A 19901-nucleotide genomic window follows, 5' to 3' on the forward strand; every position below is an offset into this window, starting at 1 on the left:
TTAACTCTGCTTCCTTCAGGGGGGATAGAAACTTGGTTAAATTCAATAGTAATAAAACTCAGTATTTACCCATTACACTTTCCAAATTAGATGATCTCCCACCAATCACATTTCAGGACGCTATCATTCTGCCAAATTCTAAAATAGACATGCTAGGCCTCACCATTTCCTTTAATCTGTCATGGAAGCCACACATCCTCAACATTACTAAAGCTGCCTCCCAAAAGCTGGGAATGCTGTACAGATACCGTAGCTTCTTCACTCCTGAGCAGTTGCTTCAAGTATATAAGGGATTTATTAGTCCTAACTTGGAGTACTGCTCTCAATTATTATGTGGGGTGGTTCTTCTTCTGTCTAACTGTTAGATAGGATGGAATCAAAGGCATTTCGTCTTATTAACTCTCCTCCTTTAGTTGATAATCTTTCTTCCCTTTTTCTTTGCCACAATGTTGCTTCACACTCTCTCTCTTTTGCAGGTACTTTAACGGGCATTGTTTGGTGGATTTGGCATCCTGTGTACCGCCGGCAAGGTCGTGGGCTCGTAACACTCGCCTTGCCCGCGGTCCCCACAGTTTCTCTGTGGATGTCGGTCACACTAGAATAACCCAAGGCTTTCGACAGTGTACCCCACGAAAGGCTGAAAATCAAACTGGAAGGGTACGGAATTCGGGGAAATGTCCAAGCGTGGATAGAAGACTTTCTACATGACCGCAAGCAGTGTGTGGTGATTAATGGCACGAAATCGTCAAACGCGTACCTGTCACAAGTGGGGTACCACAGGGCAGTGTATTGGGCCCGCTGTTGTTTGTTTGTTTCATAAATGAAATGCCTGACGTTGTACACTCCTCCATACAAATGTTTGCCGATGACGCTATCATGATCGTGATGACGGCTAACCTGAAAACCTTAAGGATTCATATTACGCCCAAACGTCCACAAAACCTTCCGAGTCCCCCAGTGGAAACGTCCCCGTTTTCTCTGTTTCCTTGATGACGTCATCGATAGGCCGTCTTTGTCTTAAGGGAACTTTGAATATAATCCGCGGATTTCGTAGCAAGACGCTGTATGTTGGGACCTGTTGCCATCCAACCCTTTGTAATCAATTTAATTTTGCTTTTGATAGCTCAGTCAGAGCATTGTTAGTGAGGATAATAGTAGGGAATGAAACTGAGTTCATAGTCTCAGTTTCAACGTCAGAGTGTACAGTAAATTAATTCATCGAAATAGAAGTAGGTGGACTCCCTGACCTATTTTGAGTAAGGGTGCCGCGGGCATTTCAACTGTTAGTAAGTGCTCGCCCCTTCACCCATACAGGTGGGCCATTCCACTCTGTGTTGTAATTCGCCCTTCTTTAAGTGATTTGACCCAATTAATAGTTGATTGTGCAAGTGTTACAGTAACGTAGTTGATATGCTCTGAGTGAAGTCATATTTACGTCTTTAACGTCCCCTGAAATGTGATGTCGTTGTCACTGTTAGTAAGTGCTCGCCCCTTCACCCATACAGGTCCCTAACGCAGCCTAGGCCGTGTCTGTAGCGTGGATATTGTATCCACTATGTCTGGGGAGATGTCCGAGGTCCAGTAGGATCAGTTACCTTCGTGAGACCCGACCGTCAGACACTTCAGACTACCTATGGCCCCATAGCTGGCTCGTCTGGCCCTAACGCTCGGCCTGCGAGGTGACCCTGGATCACCAAGCCACACACCACTACCAGCCCCCATCATTGGTGGATGAGTGTCTAACTCAGTAGGGCTATTTGTGTGGTGGGGTTACTCCACTGGGATCTTCAGAGTTCGTCGGAAAGTACCCCATGATGGCAGGACCCCATGGCGGTTGCTTGAGTATCACTCCTGACGACTGAGTGTTGTAGTGGCAGTTGCCCCTGGTCTTTATGTTGCTAAGTGACTATAAGAGTTATGTGTTATTGAGTATGTCCACCCAGTAGTGGTGTGAGTATGTTGAGCCTGAGGGCATAGTACCAGATTTCGTCTGTTGGTACATATATTTTTTCTCCTACTTCCATATTAATGTTTAAATAAATTTTGTATTTGTATAGTGTGTCTATTATTTACCTACAGTATCTACCGTTATTTCTTCCCTATTACTTGATACTATCATTACATATACCCACGAGCCTCCTCTCGTCACGCTACCAATGATTATAAGTATTAGAGTAAAAAGAATTGTTACTGACACACAGTCCCTTATAACGCCAAGTTATTTCGGGAAATTAAGAACCAAGCGTCCTGTGAAGAACTGCAGAAGGACCTCTGTGGGCTCCAGGAATGGTCGAAGAAATGGCTGCTGAGATTCAATGTCACGAAGTGTAAGAGGATGCACCTGGGGCGTACCAACGGTAAGGAGGCGTATCATATGTCCCAACGGGATGAAGAAACTGCACTAGTTGAGACTGTGTGTGAGAAGGACCTAGGTGTGTATGTTGACAATGAGCTGAAGTTCTCGGGCCATTGCGAGAAGAAGGTAAATCAGGCAAATAAATTATTGGTTCTTATAAGAAGGTCGTTCAGATATCTAGACGGTCCGTCCCTCGTAAAGAACATCAGGAGTGAAGTGCATCCCCATCTGGAGTACTGTCACCCCATCTGGTCCCCGAGATATGCTAGGGACTGTCAGTTGGTTGAAAATGTTCAAAGGAGGGCCACCAGACTGGTGCCTGCACTTCGGCACCTCAGCTACCCTGAGAGATTGGAGCGCCTGAACTTGCCTAGCTTATACTACAGACGGGCAAGGGGGACCTAGTTGAGGTGTATAAGCATCTCAAGGGGCACTACTCAGTTGAGTGTCCTTACTTGGAGCTGGCGGACGCTCGCCCCACAAGGGGTCACAGCTCAAGATTGAAGAAGCCGCAAGTCCAGAAAACCGTGAGGGCAAACTTTTTCGAAATGAGGGTTGTAAACTCTTGGAACAATCTACCAGAGAGTGTTGTGACGGCACCGAGTGTGAGCTCTTTCAAGACCAGACTTGACCAACACTGGAGCAGGTTCAGGTACATTCAGGAGCCGGTGCATGCCCAGTACTTGTCAACAGCGTGTAACAGAGACGTGACAGATCACCCGGGCGGCTAGCGAGCCGATCTTTTGGTGAAGAATATAAATGAAAAGGAAAAGTATTCAGAGACGTAACAAGCCGATCAGTTGCGAAGAGGATAAAAGAGAAAAATGCTCCTCACTGCTCTTTTGAGCTACCCAAGGTTGAATTGACTTACTGCCCCCCATTATTTGTACACAATCACTGTCTATATACTGTATACATGTTATTCAATGTGAACTTTATATATATTTTACTGAATAATTATCCACGTATCTTTCAATCTATCTTTGTATTTATTGCTTTTCACTTTCATTTTTGGGCTACCCTTGGTTGAATTGACTTACTTTTGCTATTATTTGCATTATTTGTACACTAATACTGTCTATATACATGTTGATCCAGTGTAAACTTGTATATATGTATATTTTACTGAAAAATATCCATCTATCATTCAATCTACTTTTCTAGTTCCAAAATGATGCAATGGTAATATATTTTAAGTTTCGCGGCAGAGGAACACCAATGGAAGGGGGACCAGTACCAGGACCTCACAGTGACGTGAACACTGTCTTGGTAGTGAGTGTGTCTGACGTAATATAAATACAGGCACACTCTACAATGATCATTCATCACTGTAGTAACCTGTAGAAGAAGTTGAATACTGTGGGAAAAGTGTGTGAGAAGTAGAAACATTATATCGAAGTTATATCATGGACTGTCGACTATAACAACAACATTATAAATAAGAAGATAAGATAAACTATTATATCGTGATCTACAGTACAAGTGAGTATATTATATGTTAACTTAATCTCATAAATAATTTCTCTTGAGTATAAAATAATGTGATATATAGCTTTTTGGTCTTGACTGACAAGTAATTAATATATTTGTTCATTACTGATTATGTATGTACTGTATATTTTCCTATCTCAATTTATCAGTAAACGTAAAATAATGAGTAAAATAGAAATAATTCATAGTAGAGTAATACCTTGAAGTCTTATTACATGGGTAGAATTTGACTTTTTCTATGTAATGTTAAAGTTTTGCTGCTTCCATTTGTTAATTATATATCGACTTAAATAGAGGATAAAATAAGTCATTACATGTGTTCTTTGGGGTTCTTGGGCTTAATAAAACTATTGGTAATCTGGTATTTAATGGGGGTGAAATCATGAACAAAAAATACTTTTATTGGCATTTAGTAGATTGGGAACATTGTGAAGTACTATTGAATACTGATACCTTATATAATTGATCAAACTAACCAAACTAACCTAGCTAACCTAACCTAACCAAAGTAACCTAACCTAACCAAAGTAACCGAACCTAACCAAATGGGAATAGGCTTGATGGACTGGGATATTATCTAAAAGACACCTTTACAATAAATCGCAGATTGCAAAATCGTCTGTGATTCTCGAGTGAGTATTTAAAAGCTCTGTGCATCTCTAGTTAGTGAAAACAAATCGCCACTAAACTACTGTATGTTCCATTTTAGCAGGAATGAAGCACTGAAAGGAAATATTTTGTTCGTTAAAATTATTGTTTCGGTTTTGCACCTATTTGGAAGTCATTTGAAACATAAAAAATCATCTGAAAACTATAATTTCAACCTAACCTAACCTTAAAGAAAGGCAATTTTGGTCACACAAAGTGCACAGGGCCTAGAAGTATGCAGAGGGAAATTGTGTAGGTAAAACATGCAAAAAAAATGACAAAACCAAACCTAACGATTCTCAAATATTAGTATACATGTTTATTTTTTTTTACCTTCTTCACCACCGATCGGCTCGTTAGCCGCTTGGGCGATCGGTCACGTCTCTGTTACACGCTGTTGGCAAGTACTGGGCATGCACCGGCTCCTGAATGTACCTGAACCTGCTCCAGTGTTGGTCAAGTCTGGTCTTGAAAGAGCTCACACTCAGTGCCGTCACAACACTTTCTGGTAGATTGTTCCAAGAGTTCACAATTCTCACTCCGAAAAAGTTTGCCCTCACAGTTTTCTGGACTTGCGGCTTCCTCAATCTTGAGCTGTGACCCCTTGTGGGGCGAACTGTCCACCAGCTCCAAGTAAGGACACTCAACTGAGTAGTGGCCCTTGAGATGCTTAGACACCTCAACTAGGTTCCCCCTTGCCCATCTGTAGTACTGTATAAGCTAGGCAAGTTCAGGCGCTCCAATCTCTCAGGGTAGCTGTGGTGCCGAAGTGCAGGCACCAATCTGGTGGCCCTCCTTTGAGCATTTTCAACCAACTGACGTCCCTAGCATATCTCGGGGACCAGACAGGGTGACTCAGACAGTGAAATACATTTATCACTGCCATTGAACTGAATCTTAAAGAGCATTCTTGAGTGTCTCCTAGTTCCTTCATGACCCACAGGCTGAAAGTAATCATCTATGTCTAAAATTTGTCATTGCCTGTTAGTATTGTATAAACTTGTAGCACAGTGCATCAGTTCTCTTCCTCCTGTAAGATAGACTTGGCAGTTCAAGGTGTCTCTTTTCTCTGATTAACATTAGTCTTTTGATATTGTACCTTCTCCAGAGCACCACCATCTGTCTTCAACATTGGAACCCAGACATTAGAGCAATATTTCAGTGGGGTAGATGAACCAGGTGTCTTATGCAACAAAATTAGGTTCTTGGTGGTCCTCTGTCCTGAAGCATCCCTGTATAAAGACTTGTATAGTTTCAGTTGATTTATTAGTACTAGTTAACATGGCTACCCAGTCACCATCTACCAGAGTGAATGGGTTACATATAATCTTCTTTCCTTTTCAGCCATAAAATAGGAATTCTCAAACTCAGTGTTTCAACATTTATGTGAAGACTGTATTACTTAAACTATTTATCTTTGTAAAATTTATGGTAGTTATTTCTTTCTTTTAGTAGAGGCAACAGTAAGACAAGATGAGAGAGAGAAGTATTAGTATGATGTCTCCTGTTGCATTGGGGCTGGTCTTGATAGCACTGTGCCCAGGAACAGTGCTGTCAGCGTGGGGATTCAACAGTGGCAGTGTCCTTCTGAAAGACATAGAAGTACTTACCTTATACAATGGCAAGATGACTCAAGGTTAGTTCTAATCCATCATTAATTAAGAGCTTCTAACATAACTCTATTTTAAGTTGTTATTTTTTCTAGTTATTTTTATAAAAATATATTGAAAAAGTAACTGATTTCTCTCTCCATATAATCTGTTTGTTGGAGGTATTGTATTTCATTAAATGGAGGGTTCATATACAATAGACTCTCGATATAACGGATTTTCCACTCCATTTAGTCCATTAAATAGAGGTTTCACCAGCGTTGTAATGACTTTGCTTCAGACATTATAGTTGATCATGAAGTTCAAATTTATTTCTGACTACAGTATCAATTTACACTATTTTTCATAACACAGGACAGCGTTCTTCACCAGTACCTCAGTTGGAGTGTGTCCATGGTGGAACTGCCCCTTGTAGTGCCTTCAAACCCCGGGTAGTGCAGTGTTACAACCGGGGGTGGGACGGGGTGGATGTACAGTGGGAGTGCAAGACTGACATGGACAATGCATTCAGGTATGTTATGGACCACTTAATCTTTTTCAATGAACATGATTATTGTATAGTGAAGCAACTTTTCATGACTTTGAGCATTTGTATTATAAATTAAGTGTTGAAGCTCAGGTTGATTTACAGTAAACTCTCAGTTTATGTGTCAATTATGTTCCTGGAAAACAATACTTAAAGGGAACCTTGGAGCAGTGGGGAAAATGGAGTTAAGTATCAGATTTTTATTAATTCTTTATGACTGGCCACAGGAAAGGTTGATTTTACCAATACAGTACTTGGCCAGTGTAGACATAACCCAATTTAGTTAAAATTCATGAACTAGGCAATTATTTTACCCAGCTTGTGATGTGGATTACTAACCCAAGCTGACCAAACCGAACTTGGGTAGGATTGGAGCCCATTTTACAAACTAGGCAAATGACCCACTTTAACATAACATAGGTTAGGTTGGGTTCAGCTTGGTTAGCTTAGATCGTCAATTTGGGTTAGGTGCCCATTTCACTAACTGGGCAAAATGATTACCCAGTTCATTATATGCACATATACTACATACAAAGTTCTTTGATCCTAAACTATTGGTGAAAATGTTTATGTTGTGTAAGTCTTCTATAAAAGGCCATGATTCAACCAAAATCATTACAAGAACTGTGCTAAAATCTTAGTGTTTTGAAGTTTTGTGTAAATAATAATAAAAATTATAATTAACTGTATATTGAAAAAGTCAGCAGCCCAAAGGCTGAAAATATACATTAAACAAAATTGACTTATTACATACAAAGACATGGGGTGGGTGGGTCGTTTAACTAAAGCTTTCATTACTAAAAGAAGAAGGAACAATGATTGAACATACGAATTATTATAGTTTACAGTTGATGGCCCGGGCCTGGGCTGGTCATGGAGACACCAGGTGGTGTGGTGTTCACGTGGTGTAGTAACTCGTCCTCGGGTGTTGATATGAAGGACCTCACGTGGTCATGGAGACATCGGGTGGTGTGGTGTTCACATGGTGTAGTAACTCGCCCTCGGGTGTTGATATGAAGGACCTCACGTGGTCATGGAGACATCGGGTGGTGTGATGTTCACATGGTGTAGTAACTCGTCCTCGGGTGTTGATATGAAGGACCTCACGTGGTCATGGAGACATCGGGTGGTGTGGTGTTCACGTGGTGTAGTAACTCGTCCTCAGGTGTTGATATGAAGGACCTCACGTGGTCATGGAGACATCGGGTGGTGTGATGTTCACGTGGTGTGATAACTCGTCCTCGGGTGTTGATATGAAGGACCTCACGTGGTCATGGAGACATCGGGTGGTGTGATGTTCACATGGTGTAGTAACTCCTCGGGTGTTGATATGAGGGACCTCACATGGTCATGGAGACATTGGGTGGTGTGATGTTCACGTGGTGTGATAACGCGTCCTCGGGTGTTGATATGAAGGACCTCACGTGGTCATGGGGACATCGGGTGGTGTGGGGTGGTGTCATAGTACCTCGCTCTGCTGGGTGGTGTTGTGTTATCCCGTAGTCAGGTGCATAGCTGGCCAGCCCTCTGTTGTTCCCAGGGTGGACGGATTAGCACCTCCTGGTCAGAAGATGGTGGTTAGTTCCCAGGGGTGCTTATCTCACTGGTACTGTCTAGTGCTGAATTCACTGGCTTAAACACTGTTCAACACTGATCCCACTTCTTTCCGAAACGAAATTGTCACTTTGATTATGTAGATATCCTGGTGGTGAGGATGGGTCCGGGAGAGGGACTTGGGGAATGGGCCGACATTGGCAAAAGGGGGCAGCTGCGTAGCGGGAGCAGCGCCTGAATAGGTCTTGACCCTACGGTGGTCAAGGATGTAGTGTGTATGTGTCACCCTGCTTCACTCATTGTAATTAGTTGAATGTTGTCAATTTTCTTTTCTTTATTCCCTGTAATGTTATATTCTCAGTTCTCTTTCACTTTTTTTTTTTTAGAATATTTAATGCTGAAAACATAAATTATGCCAATAAACTAATTTAATTGTTTGCTAATACACCTGTATATTTTTCCTTCAATAGGTTTGGCGACATTGAAGTCTCATGTGAGGGTTACAGCAGCCGGGATGACCCTTATGTGTTGAAGGGATCTTGTGGCTTGAGGTACTCCATAGACTACACCAAGGAGGGACTCAACCAGAAGCAGGGTCATCATCACAATTACTATGGTGATCAAACCACAGGATACGAAAGTCACGCAAGTCCTGGAAATCACGGAAAACAGAAATTGTCAAGTGCAAGCTACTTCGCTGATTTGATTGTGCTAGTTGCTGCAGCTTTGATGTGTTGGGCTTTCTACAAGACTTGTATTCAATCTTCTCGTCGAGTTGGCCAGGATGCTCACAGTAACACCAATGATGATTACCCAGCAGGAGGAGGTGGTGGTGGTGGTGGTTATGGATGGTTTGGTCAGGGAAGTGGTGGTGGTACACCTCCTACAGCCCCACCACCACCTGCAGGGTTCCAATCAGGATATAGAGATGATGCCTCTTGCAGAAACCGTACTGCTGGAGGTGCAGCAGGAGGCAGTAGTGGTGGAGGAGGTTTCTGGAGTGGAGCTGCTGCTGGTGGTTTACTTGGGTACATGTTTGGAAGGGGCGGCCAAAACAACTACGGAGGAGGTTATGGTCGGCAACGTCCATGGGGTGGCAACTCAGGATGGGGGTCATCTAGTTGGGGAGGTGGTGGAGGTGGCTTCTCTGGTGGAGGAGGAGGAGGCGGGTCTACAGGAACCCGTACTTCTTCAGGTTTTGGTGGTACTAGTCGACGCTAGATTCTTGTGGACACCTAAAATGTAACTTTAAACCTGAAAAATCAAAGAACATAAACATTTACAATGAATATTACCATAGATGGTCCTATTTTGTATTGTGGAGTTTTTGTGCTACGGAAGTAACTCTTTCTAATAACCATTGATTGATCTTTAAATACAGCTCTTGAATGTTGTGTGGGATTTGTAATTTTCCAACCGGTGTGAGATGGATGGAACTTACAAAAGTTTTTCCAATGTACTGTACTGTATACTTGCATTACCAACGTGTCTGTTTACTGTGCAGTACTCGTCTTACTCTAATTGCTTCTCTAATAAGATGAGTGTATGTAGTGATGAAGATTGTGTATGTCATATATGCCTACATTATTATCTTTATAAGTTTTCAGTACATTAAGAAGGAAGACTTTGATTAGAAATATTAGAGTAAATTTTTCTTTCCAACACAAGTATAAACCTGAGATTGAATAAAATGTATGGATATTTTATTTTATTTTTTTAAATTGTAAACTTTCACTGAATACACAATGTAAAGTTTAATAATACTTTACATAACTTCATTTTTAAAGGAGTACTGTACATGTCTGGGCTAATACACTACAGTTAATTTTATTGTTCTGTACATTTTTGCACATTCTGTTGTTGAGTTTTGTTCTTTTGTTGATGCTGACAAAGGTTTAAGTTTTTGTGCACAAACTATTTATTCTCTGGTTACCAAGAATCTTCATTTCAATGTTTCCAAAACTGCAGTACTGCACATGTACAATAAAACACAAGTTTTATTTAGAATGCTTTTATCTATAGGAGTAATGAAATTTACAGCATTTATGGGCCAGAATGGACAGTTAATCATTTGGTGGTGACGTACGAAGACCAATAAATGACATTTTGCAATCTGAATTGACAGTTGTAAAACATGAACTAACAAATATAACATTCACTCAACACAGTGAATGTCTCCTACATCATTTGTTGGTGTATTTGTTAGTTCATGTTTTACAACTGTCAATTCAGATTGCAAAATGTCATTTATTGGTCTTCGTACGTCACCACCAAATGATTAACTGTCCATTCTGGCCCAAAAATGCTGTTATATTGATTAGATTTTGAGGACTATTATTTTAATAATGGTGCAGTTGTTGTTTTTTTTTCTTTTTTCTTTTTTTTAGGTTGGTGGTGATGTTTGCATTATCTGGTGATATGTAGGGTATGAGTGTTAAAGTCCTGGGCTACAGTATTTACTTCTTACAATATGTTACAGTTGCCAGGAGATATAATATATGTTATTGATATATATGTTTATTTATAAGTTATTACTGTTTATTCATTATTTATAATCACTGAATTATCTTTTTTACCATGTATGTATTCCTTTAAGTTACTTACTTGTTTCAGCATTTTGATTATCCAGAATCTTTATACAATATATTTAGTACCTTTGTTCATTGGTTTAATGTAATGAGAGGAAGTATGATATGAAGCTTTCCGTAATGCTAATTGAACAAATGTGAATATTAGACAGTATGTTGTTTTTTATTCTTCCTCTAAATGTGTTTGTCTTGTTATGTGATGTAGACGATGCTTTGATGATCAGTACTACCACGTAGGAAACACCGCTTCCTGTCTGATCAGGAAGTTAAGCAACATTGGGCCTGGTTAGTAATACAGTACTTGGATGGGTGACTGCCTGGCCCCCCTAAGAACACCATGATGCTGTTGGCATAAGGACTACTAGAATTAAGCATCTCATGGGTTTGTCGGCTATCCTTGGTGATCAATTTGACTAAAATATCAATTATTATTATTATGTTTCTTTTGCTGTCTAATACAGATGATGCTGTGATGTGCTGTCTTAAGAGAGATGTAAGGTGTGGATTTATATTAAAGTGCGACAGCTTCATACTGCCTAGTTACTTGTCAATTTGATCACCAAGGACAGTTAGCCACGAGATGCTTATTTCTAATAGAGTCCTTATGCCAGCAGCATCTTGGTGTTCTTACGGGGGCCAGGCAGTCACTAGCCAAACCTGACACGTTAAACTTTGCTGATCTGGTGCTTGACAGGATGTAAGCAGATGTTCTGGAATGGAAAGTGTTGAAATTAGTGAGGCCGTCAGATGTAAGAAAGATAATGTGGATGACCAGTTGGGTGGAGAGGTGAGTGTCATCAACTCCAGATGAAGCAAAGTGATGTACAGTGAAACCTCCAGATAACGGACTTCTCTCTCCGTATAATCCATTAGATGGGGGTGTCACATCTAATAGACCCTCGATATAACAAACTTTCATATAAGAACATAAGAAAATAAGGAGTCTGCAATAGGCCAGTTGGCCTGTGCATGGCAGCACCTGTTGAGAGTTACTACCACTATCATCCATGAATCTATCTAGCCCCCTTTTAAAACTTTCCAGCACTTACTACAAAGTGCTAAGCTTGTTCCACTCGTCTACCACCCTATTTGTGAACCAGTTCCTTCCTATCTCCTTCCTAAACCTAAACTTCTATCTATCTAGCTATCTATCCATGTATCTATCTATCTATCTAAATTTATTTATCTATCTCTTTATCTATATCTATGCAAGTAAATGACTGTAGGTGCGCGTGATCTAGGTACTGTATATGCTTCGTGTGTTCTTCTTTCCTTGTGGTTATCAGCATATATCTATATCTATCCTTAGGTCTTTGTTCTTCCTTCAAAGGGTTCTTAGGGTTCATTTGTGGGTTTAGGAGTCCTTGGGTTCAAAGGGTTCATTTGTGGGTTTAGGAGTCCTTGGGTTCAAAGGGTTCATTTGTGGGTTTAGGAGTCCTTGGGTTCAAAGGGTTCATTTGTGGGTTTAGGAGTCCTTGGGTTCAAAGGGTTCATTTGTGGGTTTAGGAGTCCTTGGGTTCAGGGTGTGATTTGCGTGAGAGTAATGCCTTTTGTTATGTAAAACTTATCACTAAAATAATTCCAATACACATTTCAAGGGGGAGGGGTTTATGAGACTTTGGGTTCATAGGTTCAGGGGTTTGGTGTTAAGACGAGAGTGGGAGCCCCTTTGATGTATACATATATAATACTTATCAATAAGAAATATATATATAAATTTTAATGGGTTTATAGGTTCATGGGTCCAGGGGCTTAGAGGACCTTAGTTTATGGGTTCAGAGGTTGACAAAGATGAGAGTGAGAGTCTCTATGGTGTACATGTATAGATAATACTTCTCAATAAAAAAATATACATCAATTTCAAATAGTTCTGGCATTCATTCATGGGTTCAATATGGGTTCAATGTGGGTTCAGTGTTAGACGGTCGACGTGATCTAAGTCGAGGGTTGGTGCGGGCGGCGGCCAGTCAGTGTCACCATGGAGGAGATAGGTATAACTGTGCCCACTGAGAAGGTAATATAACTAATATGTCTTTGATATTATTGAACTAAACCATTGAGAATATTGTGTGTTAAGATGAAGAGAACTATAGTGAGTTATATTAGTGATATGATGGTAATATAAGGTAGTGAAAGCTTTTGTGTTATAGTCATGGTCTTGTTTACGTATTGTAGGTAATATAATTCATAATATATTATTGAACTAAAGCATTGAGAATATTGTGTGTTAAGATGAAGAGAATTATAGTGGATTACATTAGTGATATGATGGAAGGAAAAATAAGGCAGTGAAGGTTTGCTTTATACACTTGAATTACCTTAGCTGTAGGGTTAACCATCCTGGTGTGTAGTCTAGCCCAGGTTGGGAAACAATTAATTAATACACTGTGGCTATTAAGACGTTACCGGTTGAATATCCTGGTAGTCTAGTAGATACAGTATACAGTTTGTGCTTAACATACCAGGAAGTTAGGTCAGGTTCTGTGTATTATTGTTTTGTATCATGCAGGTACCATCTCCAGAAGAGTCGGTGTAACTATATATTTCAGGTAGTGATTTAAATTTTGGGGTAATGGTAGAGGAGACAGTCAACAGTCAGCACTTGAAGGCCTTCATAGAATTGCACCATATATTCTAGAGATTTTAAGACATATATACAATATATAGTAAGTTACCCGTGTGCAGAAGCTGTTTATCTCGCTACAGAAAATTAAACTTACAAGATTAATTATATATTAATCACAACCAGCTTAACTACTATCCTTGGTCAAGTTGTCGTACTGTTCACCTGCAGCACTGTCTCGGCGGTACAACCAATTACCCAAAAGTATATTAATCAGGGTAAAATCTTAACGGATAAATGTTTTACATCAATAAAACCTGATTAATAATGTTTTCATTGAAATGTAGTCAAAATAATGAAATAATAAACAGCGAAAAACGCTAAATTCCAAAGAGTCACCTATCCAAAATGGAGATATAATTACCGATGTTTCTGTTACTTTGGGGTATTTAACATGGCCGTAGGATTTACTTTTCGTTAGGTTAGGTTAGGTTAGCGAAGTGCATCACGATGGATCTGAGTTATCTCCCTTGTTCACGAACTCTTTGGAATTTAGCGTTCGCCAGTACTGAAAGTTTTTCGCTGTTTATTATTTCATTTTACAAATTATTTTTGCAAAATTACACTAAAAATATTATTAAGCATGTTATGTGTATGTATAACAGATATATTTTACCCTTATTTGCTATACTTTTGGGTACATTTGGGTAATTCGTGGCTCCCCTGTCTCGGCACACAGGACACTGTATACTCCCACGGTCTACCTACACTGTATACTTACATTGTCTACAGTATATTCATGTTGAACTGTATACCTGCATAGTTTATAAACATGTTTATTATTATTATTATTTTTATTATTAACTCTTTAATTCTAACAGGTGGAAGAAACGGTTGATGTGAAAGGTCCTGTTGTCGGCGGGTTTACAGTGGTGAGCGATGAGTCCGCGCGGGATGACTACAACACCTACAAACGCCTCCTGCAGAACCTGGAGTACTTACGTGTTCAGGAAGACTATATTAAGGATGAACTACACAATCTAAAGAAGGAATACAGACATGCACAAGAAGAGGTGATGAATTTGGGTTAATATTTGGTGGTTGGGTCTTTGGCTTCACTGTGATATTATGTTTAGTTAGATTTTCAGATTGTTCACAGTGGTTGGGTATGTATGTGACTAATTGACCCAAGTCATATAGTGACATAGCCTACAGGTGTATACAGAAGGGTTGTTTATTGTTTCTATTGATGATATACCTAACCTAACCTAATTTAACTGAACTAAACCGAACTTAACCTAACTGATGCTAACTTAACTGAAGCTAGCCAAATGGAACTGAACCTAACCTAACTGTGACCCCTTGAGCCATTTTCCTGTCTGACGCAACTCAATAGCCACTTCCATATAAATATTATATGTTAATTAATAAAATAACACTTGGTTTGGTTGACTTATTTATTGTCAGTCAGACCTTATGGGTTGATAATCCAGGTTTGCACAACATTTGTGTTTCATTGATTCAATGCATCTTTGACATGGGAAGTAGCTTAATTCCTTGATGAGTATTTTCTGTATCAAGGATAAGGATATACAGTAGACCTTTGCCATTCACGGGTTTGGGATTCACGGTAAGCAGATGGTGGCTAGCTTGTGGGCCTCTCCTGCAGCCCAGCGAGTCACCCCACTCACCCACAGCGTCTCCTCTTTCTTGTTTGCTTTCAATCATTGCCTGACACAGCATCTCTTGTGTTGTACTCTCAAAACTTTAGTGTTTCTGTGTGATATGGCCCCTAAAAGACTGCCTAGTGTCAGTGCTAGTGATGCTAGTGGAGTGAAATGTAAAAGACAAAAGTCAGTGATGAACCTGACAAGGAAATTTTAATTATTAGATAAGTTAAAAGGGGACTAATGCTGCCGCGGCTGGTTGGTATAGGTATACAGTAGTGCACTGAGATAGTAAAAGTTGCTATTCGTGGTTTTGCCTATTTGCACCATTCCTTGGAACCTAACCCACGCCAAAAACAGGGGTTTACTGTACAGTGAAATCTCCATATAACAGACTTTCATCTTTATATAAATTGTTACATGGAGGTTTCACATCTAACGGACCCTCGATATAACAGCCTCTCCTCTCCATGTAGTTTGTGAGGTAGAATTTTCACTTAAGTTAGATTGATCTAGTCCCATTGTAGAAACTTGGACAAGATAACATTGAAGTGAATGGGAAGCGAGCATTACAGGTGTATGGTACTCTGTTGAACCATTGGCAGCTGATAAATATTTTTGGGGACTGTAAATTTGAATGATAAACTGTACAGGTAGTCCAAGAATTACTAACACCCGCGCTTACTAACGGGATCCCAATATGTTCATCCCAAAAATCTACAATTAAATCCCCTTTTTTTTACATGAGTTTATTTACAGTATTTACATTATGTTATATGTCTGGGATATTATTATTGTTTTGTTTAGGCAGGGTTGTGTTTTAAACCTAACTTAATCTATAGAATTAACACTTCTGACTTACGAACAGATCAACTTAGGAACAGGGTCAAGGAACATACCCGTTCATACCTTGGGGACTGTCTGTAATTAGAAGCAGCCAATGTAGTTGGGTTTATTTATAATTGAAATAATTAGTTTTTGTCAAAACTATGTTGATGATTAATCTCTCCCGCACACAAAAAGAAAATATTGAAAACTTGACACAAAGATTCAGAATTTCAAAGCATTGCTGCTGTATCTCATGTCTTTCAGGATTGTCAGTATGAACCTTTTTCATTTATAATAATGATTGGTTATAATTTCCATTTGAGTATTTGCTGTGTTCTTAACCCTGTCAGTAACCTGTCAGTTAAAAACAGATATTGTACAGTGAAGCCTCTATTTAACAGACTACAGTATATGGAAAGGAAAGTCCATTACATAGAGGGTCCATTAGACGTGAAACCCCCATGTAATGTATTACATGGAGGTTTCACTGTATAGCTTACAAAGTTGCAGTGATGAAAGTGATTAAATTGCTAATTCTAGAATATACTAAAATATAGCATGTAGAGGATAGTAGTGTTTTTCGGGTTATATTGTACACCAAGTGCTCTCCCACCAAGGTGTTGCCACAAATGTGTTAAGAGTGTCCCCTTGATGTGTTAGACTGTCCCCTTGATGTGTTACACTGTCCCCTTGATGTGTTACACTCCCCTTGATGTGTTACACTGTCCCCTTGATGTGTTACACTGTCCCCCTGATGATGTGTTACACTGTCCCCTTGATGTGTTCCACTGTCCCCTTGATGATGTGTTACACTGTCCCCTTGATGATGTGTTACACTGTCCCCTTGATGATGTGTTACACTGTCCCCTTGATGATGTGTTACACTGTCCCCTTGATGATGTGTTACACTGTCCCCTTGATGTGTTAGACTGTCCTCTCGATGTGTTACACTGTCCCCTTGATGTGTTACACTGTCCCCTTGATGTGTACCATGATTTATTTTTTTATTTCAATATCTTAAACCATTTTAAAATATATAATTGGCAAACATAGGCTCTTGGAAGATAATCTTGTACTGACAAAATCTTTATTTATTCAGGTTAAAAGAATTCAAAGTGTACCATTGGTAATTGGACAGTTCCTGGAGGCAGTGGATCAAAACACAGGTATCGTTGGATCGACCACCGGCTCCAACTATTACGTCCGAATCCTATCGACAATAGATCGCGAATTATTAAAGCCGTCAGCGTCTGTAGCACTCCATAAGCACAGTAATGCCCTCGTTGACGTCTTACCCCCAGAAGCAGACTCCTCTATATCTATGTTACAAGCAGATGAGAAGCCCGATGTTGCCTACTCAGATATCGGAGGTCTGGACATGCAGAAGCAAGAAATTAAGGAAGCTGTAGAACTCCCTCTCACACACTTTGATCTGTATAAGCAGATTGGCATCGACCCTCCCAGGGGTGTGCTCATGTTTGGACCTCCTGGCTGTGGTAAGACCATGCTGGCTAAGGCTGTGGCACATCACACCACGGCATCGTTCATTCGCGTCGTCGGTTCAGAATTTGTGCAGAAGTATTTGGGCGAGGGACCGCGCATGGTGAGGGACGTGTTCCGACTAGCCAGAGAAAATGCCCCGGCCATCATCTTCATCGATGAGATTGATGCCATAGCCACAAAGAGATTTGATGCTCAAACTGGTGCTGATCGTGAGGTGCAGCGTATCTTGCTGGAGTTGCTCAACCAGATGGATGGTTTTGACCAGACAACCAATGTTAAGGTAAGGGCTACTGCAGTTTTATTACTTGTAGTATTTTATAGCCTTATATACCTGGGCTAGAGTGACTCTTGTTTACCTAATTAGCAACCTTACATGTGTAAAAACTTACCTGGATCCAATTAAGCGACTGGAACTGATGGAGTAATTTCATTTAATTTTTCACATATAACTGGAGAGTAAATAAGGAACAACTGGCAACTGGCTCAGTGACTGTGTGATGCATGTGCACTACTTGTCTTCATACGAGTTTGAGGAATATGTTATATGGTGGTTGTAGGAGAATGATGTTACATTGAGAGCTTATTTGTAGACTTGGTAACATTGAGAGTGTAGCTGGTTTTGTATTTTAAGAGCCACCTGGATTCAGGATGTTCCTCTAGAAATGGAAGATTGATCCTAGTACTGTATACCTTTTATGGTGGAGCCCAAAGCCCTCCCTTAGATTTGTGTCTAGTCAGGTGATAACTGAAGGAGATTGTGAATAAAACACAGATTTTCAGGAGTTTATGAAGGGCTGGACTGTTGCTAGCAATTGCCTGGTGAATGTTGATTGGTCACTCACCAGCTTTTCCCCCTACACCAGTTATTTCATATGTGGCTGGGTGGGAGAAGGGAGGGTGGATTAATTAACTAATCCTGGCTGGTTAGGGTGGCGCTGTTGTAGGACTCCAAATAAGTTGTCAACAATTACAAGGGATTTTAAAATTTGTCCTCCATTTTTCTGAAAGTACGAGAGAAAAATGAAGTTGTTTAAAATTTTTTTATCATTTCTCTCAGGTGATTATGGCGACAAACCGAGCCGACACTCTGGACCCTGCTCTCTTGCGGCCCGGACGACTGGATCGAAAGATTGAGTTCCCAGTGCCGGATAGGCGACAGAAGCGTCTCATTTTCACAACCATCACTGGAAGAATGAACTTAAGTGACGATCTTGACCTAGAGGATTATGTGGCACGTCCAGATCGCATCTCAGGAGCTGACATCAATGCTATTTGTCAGGAGGCTGGTATGCATGCAGTAAGAGAGAATAGGTATATTGTCTTGGCCAAAGATTTTGAGAAAGCCTACAAGAACAACGTCAAGAAAGATGAGTCTGATCATGAATTTTATAAGTAAGATTTATATTGGTATATTATTGTATACCAAGAGTAACAAAATAGTGGTTTGAATGCTGTGGATTAGTTTCATGAACGATTTTGTCTGCAGAATGGAATGTAAGTTTTGATTATTTCAATATAGGATTAAACTCCTTGTATATCGTGCTAACCTCCATCTCGTTATCACCACAAAAGAACTGTACTATGTAGTCTTGCAAGTTTGCAGTTTATAAGATTATATGGTTTATCAGAGCTGTTCTTAATAGTGTTGTGTTTTCTTGATCCTTATTTGACTTAATTTTGAAGTAAGATTTCATTCTGAATTGTATATGTGACTTCACTTGTGCAGCCACAATCTAAACTAAACTGTTGTCTCTGTCTGCTGATCCACAAACCCTGAGATTCAGACTCATGAGCTCAAAGCAGTATTGTCTCTAGATGCTGCGGATTCACAAGTCTGACTTTTGGGGTTCACGGAGCATCAGAAAAGGTAACAGTTTTGTTCACGATTGTACATTATTCTGATATCTTGAGTCTGCTTAGTTCTTTAGTACTGTATTAATAAATGAAAATGGCTGGAGTATCTGCAAGTGAATTTTGAAGGATTCAAATACCTCCCCAAAGAAGCTTGAGATTGAAGTCGAAATAATTTTGTAAGATTAACAATGGTAACAATACAGTACATGCTGAATACAACAATATTGACATGTTAGTGCATACTGGATTTATCACTGTCCATCTCATCTCTCTTCTTTATATATCTTGGATGACTTGTTAACTCTGCTTCCTTCAGGGGTAATCATATGAGGAACCTTCTAGATGATGTAGAATACACTATCAATGATTTCTATCTAAAAAACACATTGTAAAAAATAAATTTTATTAAAAATTCATACACTAATATATTTACACTCACATATTTATTACATTACAATGATTACATGTTGGGAAAATAATTCTGAAAGGTTGAAGTCTTATCTGACATGTCTTGAAGCAGTCAACAAGCTGTAGCAACAATAATTAAGGTGTTGGTAACAACTCGTATAGAGCAGTGATCATGCTAATAAAACTTGTGTACTGTAGTCAGTAGTGCATGCAGTAATACTCGAACACTAACAAACTTCTGTGTATGAAATACGAGCAACTTTAGGGTTACCTCTTACAAAACTTGATATTCTGAAACCAATCGT

The 19901-nt window shown here is 39.8% G+C and overlaps 2 protein-coding genes across 2 annotated transcripts; both read left to right on the forward strand.

The window, feature by feature from the left end:
* Nucleotides 1-3569: 3569 nt before the first annotated feature.
* On the forward strand, nucleotides 3570-10927 carry LOC121871833 (store-operated calcium entry-associated regulatory factor-like). Its single transcript, XM_042374356.1, has 4 exons — nucleotides 3570-3838; nucleotides 5948-6131; nucleotides 6460-6616; nucleotides 8656-10927. Exons 2-4 carry the CDS (start codon nucleotides 5969-5971, stop codon nucleotides 9404-9406), a joined length of 1071 nt encoding a protein of 356 aa, XP_042230290.1. The 5' UTR covers nucleotides 3570-3838; nucleotides 5948-5968; the 3' UTR covers nucleotides 9407-10927.
* Nucleotides 10928-12679: 1752 nt separating this feature from the next.
* Nucleotides 12680-18976, forward strand: LOC121871834 (26S proteasome regulatory subunit 6B-like). Its single transcript, XM_042374357.1, has 4 exons — nucleotides 12680-12787; nucleotides 14218-14409; nucleotides 16931-17614; nucleotides 18392-18976. Exons 1-4 carry the CDS (start codon nucleotides 12752-12754, stop codon nucleotides 18728-18730), a joined length of 1251 nt encoding a protein of 416 aa, XP_042230291.1. The 5' UTR covers nucleotides 12680-12751; the 3' UTR covers nucleotides 18731-18976.
* The last annotated feature ends 925 nt before the right edge of the window (nucleotides 18977-19901 follow it).

This window comes from Homarus americanus, unplaced genomic scaffold (genome assembly GCF_018991925.1).
Source record: "Homarus americanus isolate GMGI-L3 unplaced genomic scaffold, GMGI_Hamer_2.0 scaffold39675, whole genome shotgun sequence".
NCBI classification, from domain to species: domain Eukaryota; kingdom Metazoa; phylum Arthropoda; class Malacostraca; order Decapoda; family Nephropidae; genus Homarus; species Homarus americanus.

Excerpts from the sequence above, each read along its gene's own strand:
- LOC121871833 (XM_042374356.1), top strand. The coding sequence starts at position 5,969 with ATGAGAGAGAGAAGTATTAGTATGATGTCTCCTGTTGCATTGGGGCTG. Across the intron at positions 6,132-6,459 it reads CAATGGCAAGATGACTCAAG|GACAGCGTTCTTCACCAGTA; the intron begins GTTAGTTCTAAT and ends TTCATAACACAG. Across the intron at positions 6,617-8,655 it reads GACATGGACAATGCATTCAG|GTTTGGCGACATTGAAGTCT; the intron begins GTATGTTATGGA and ends TTCCTTCAATAG.
- LOC121871834 (XM_042374357.1), top strand. The coding sequence starts at position 12,752 with ATGGAGGAGATAGGTATAACTGTGCCCACTGAGAAG. Across the intron at positions 12,788-14,217 it reads TAACTGTGCCCACTGAGAAG|GTGGAAGAAACGGTTGATGT; the intron begins GTAATATAACTA and ends TAATTCTAACAG. Across the intron at positions 14,410-16,930 it reads ACAGACATGCACAAGAAGAG|GTTAAAAGAATTCAAAGTGT; the intron begins GTGATGAATTTG and ends TTATTTATTCAG.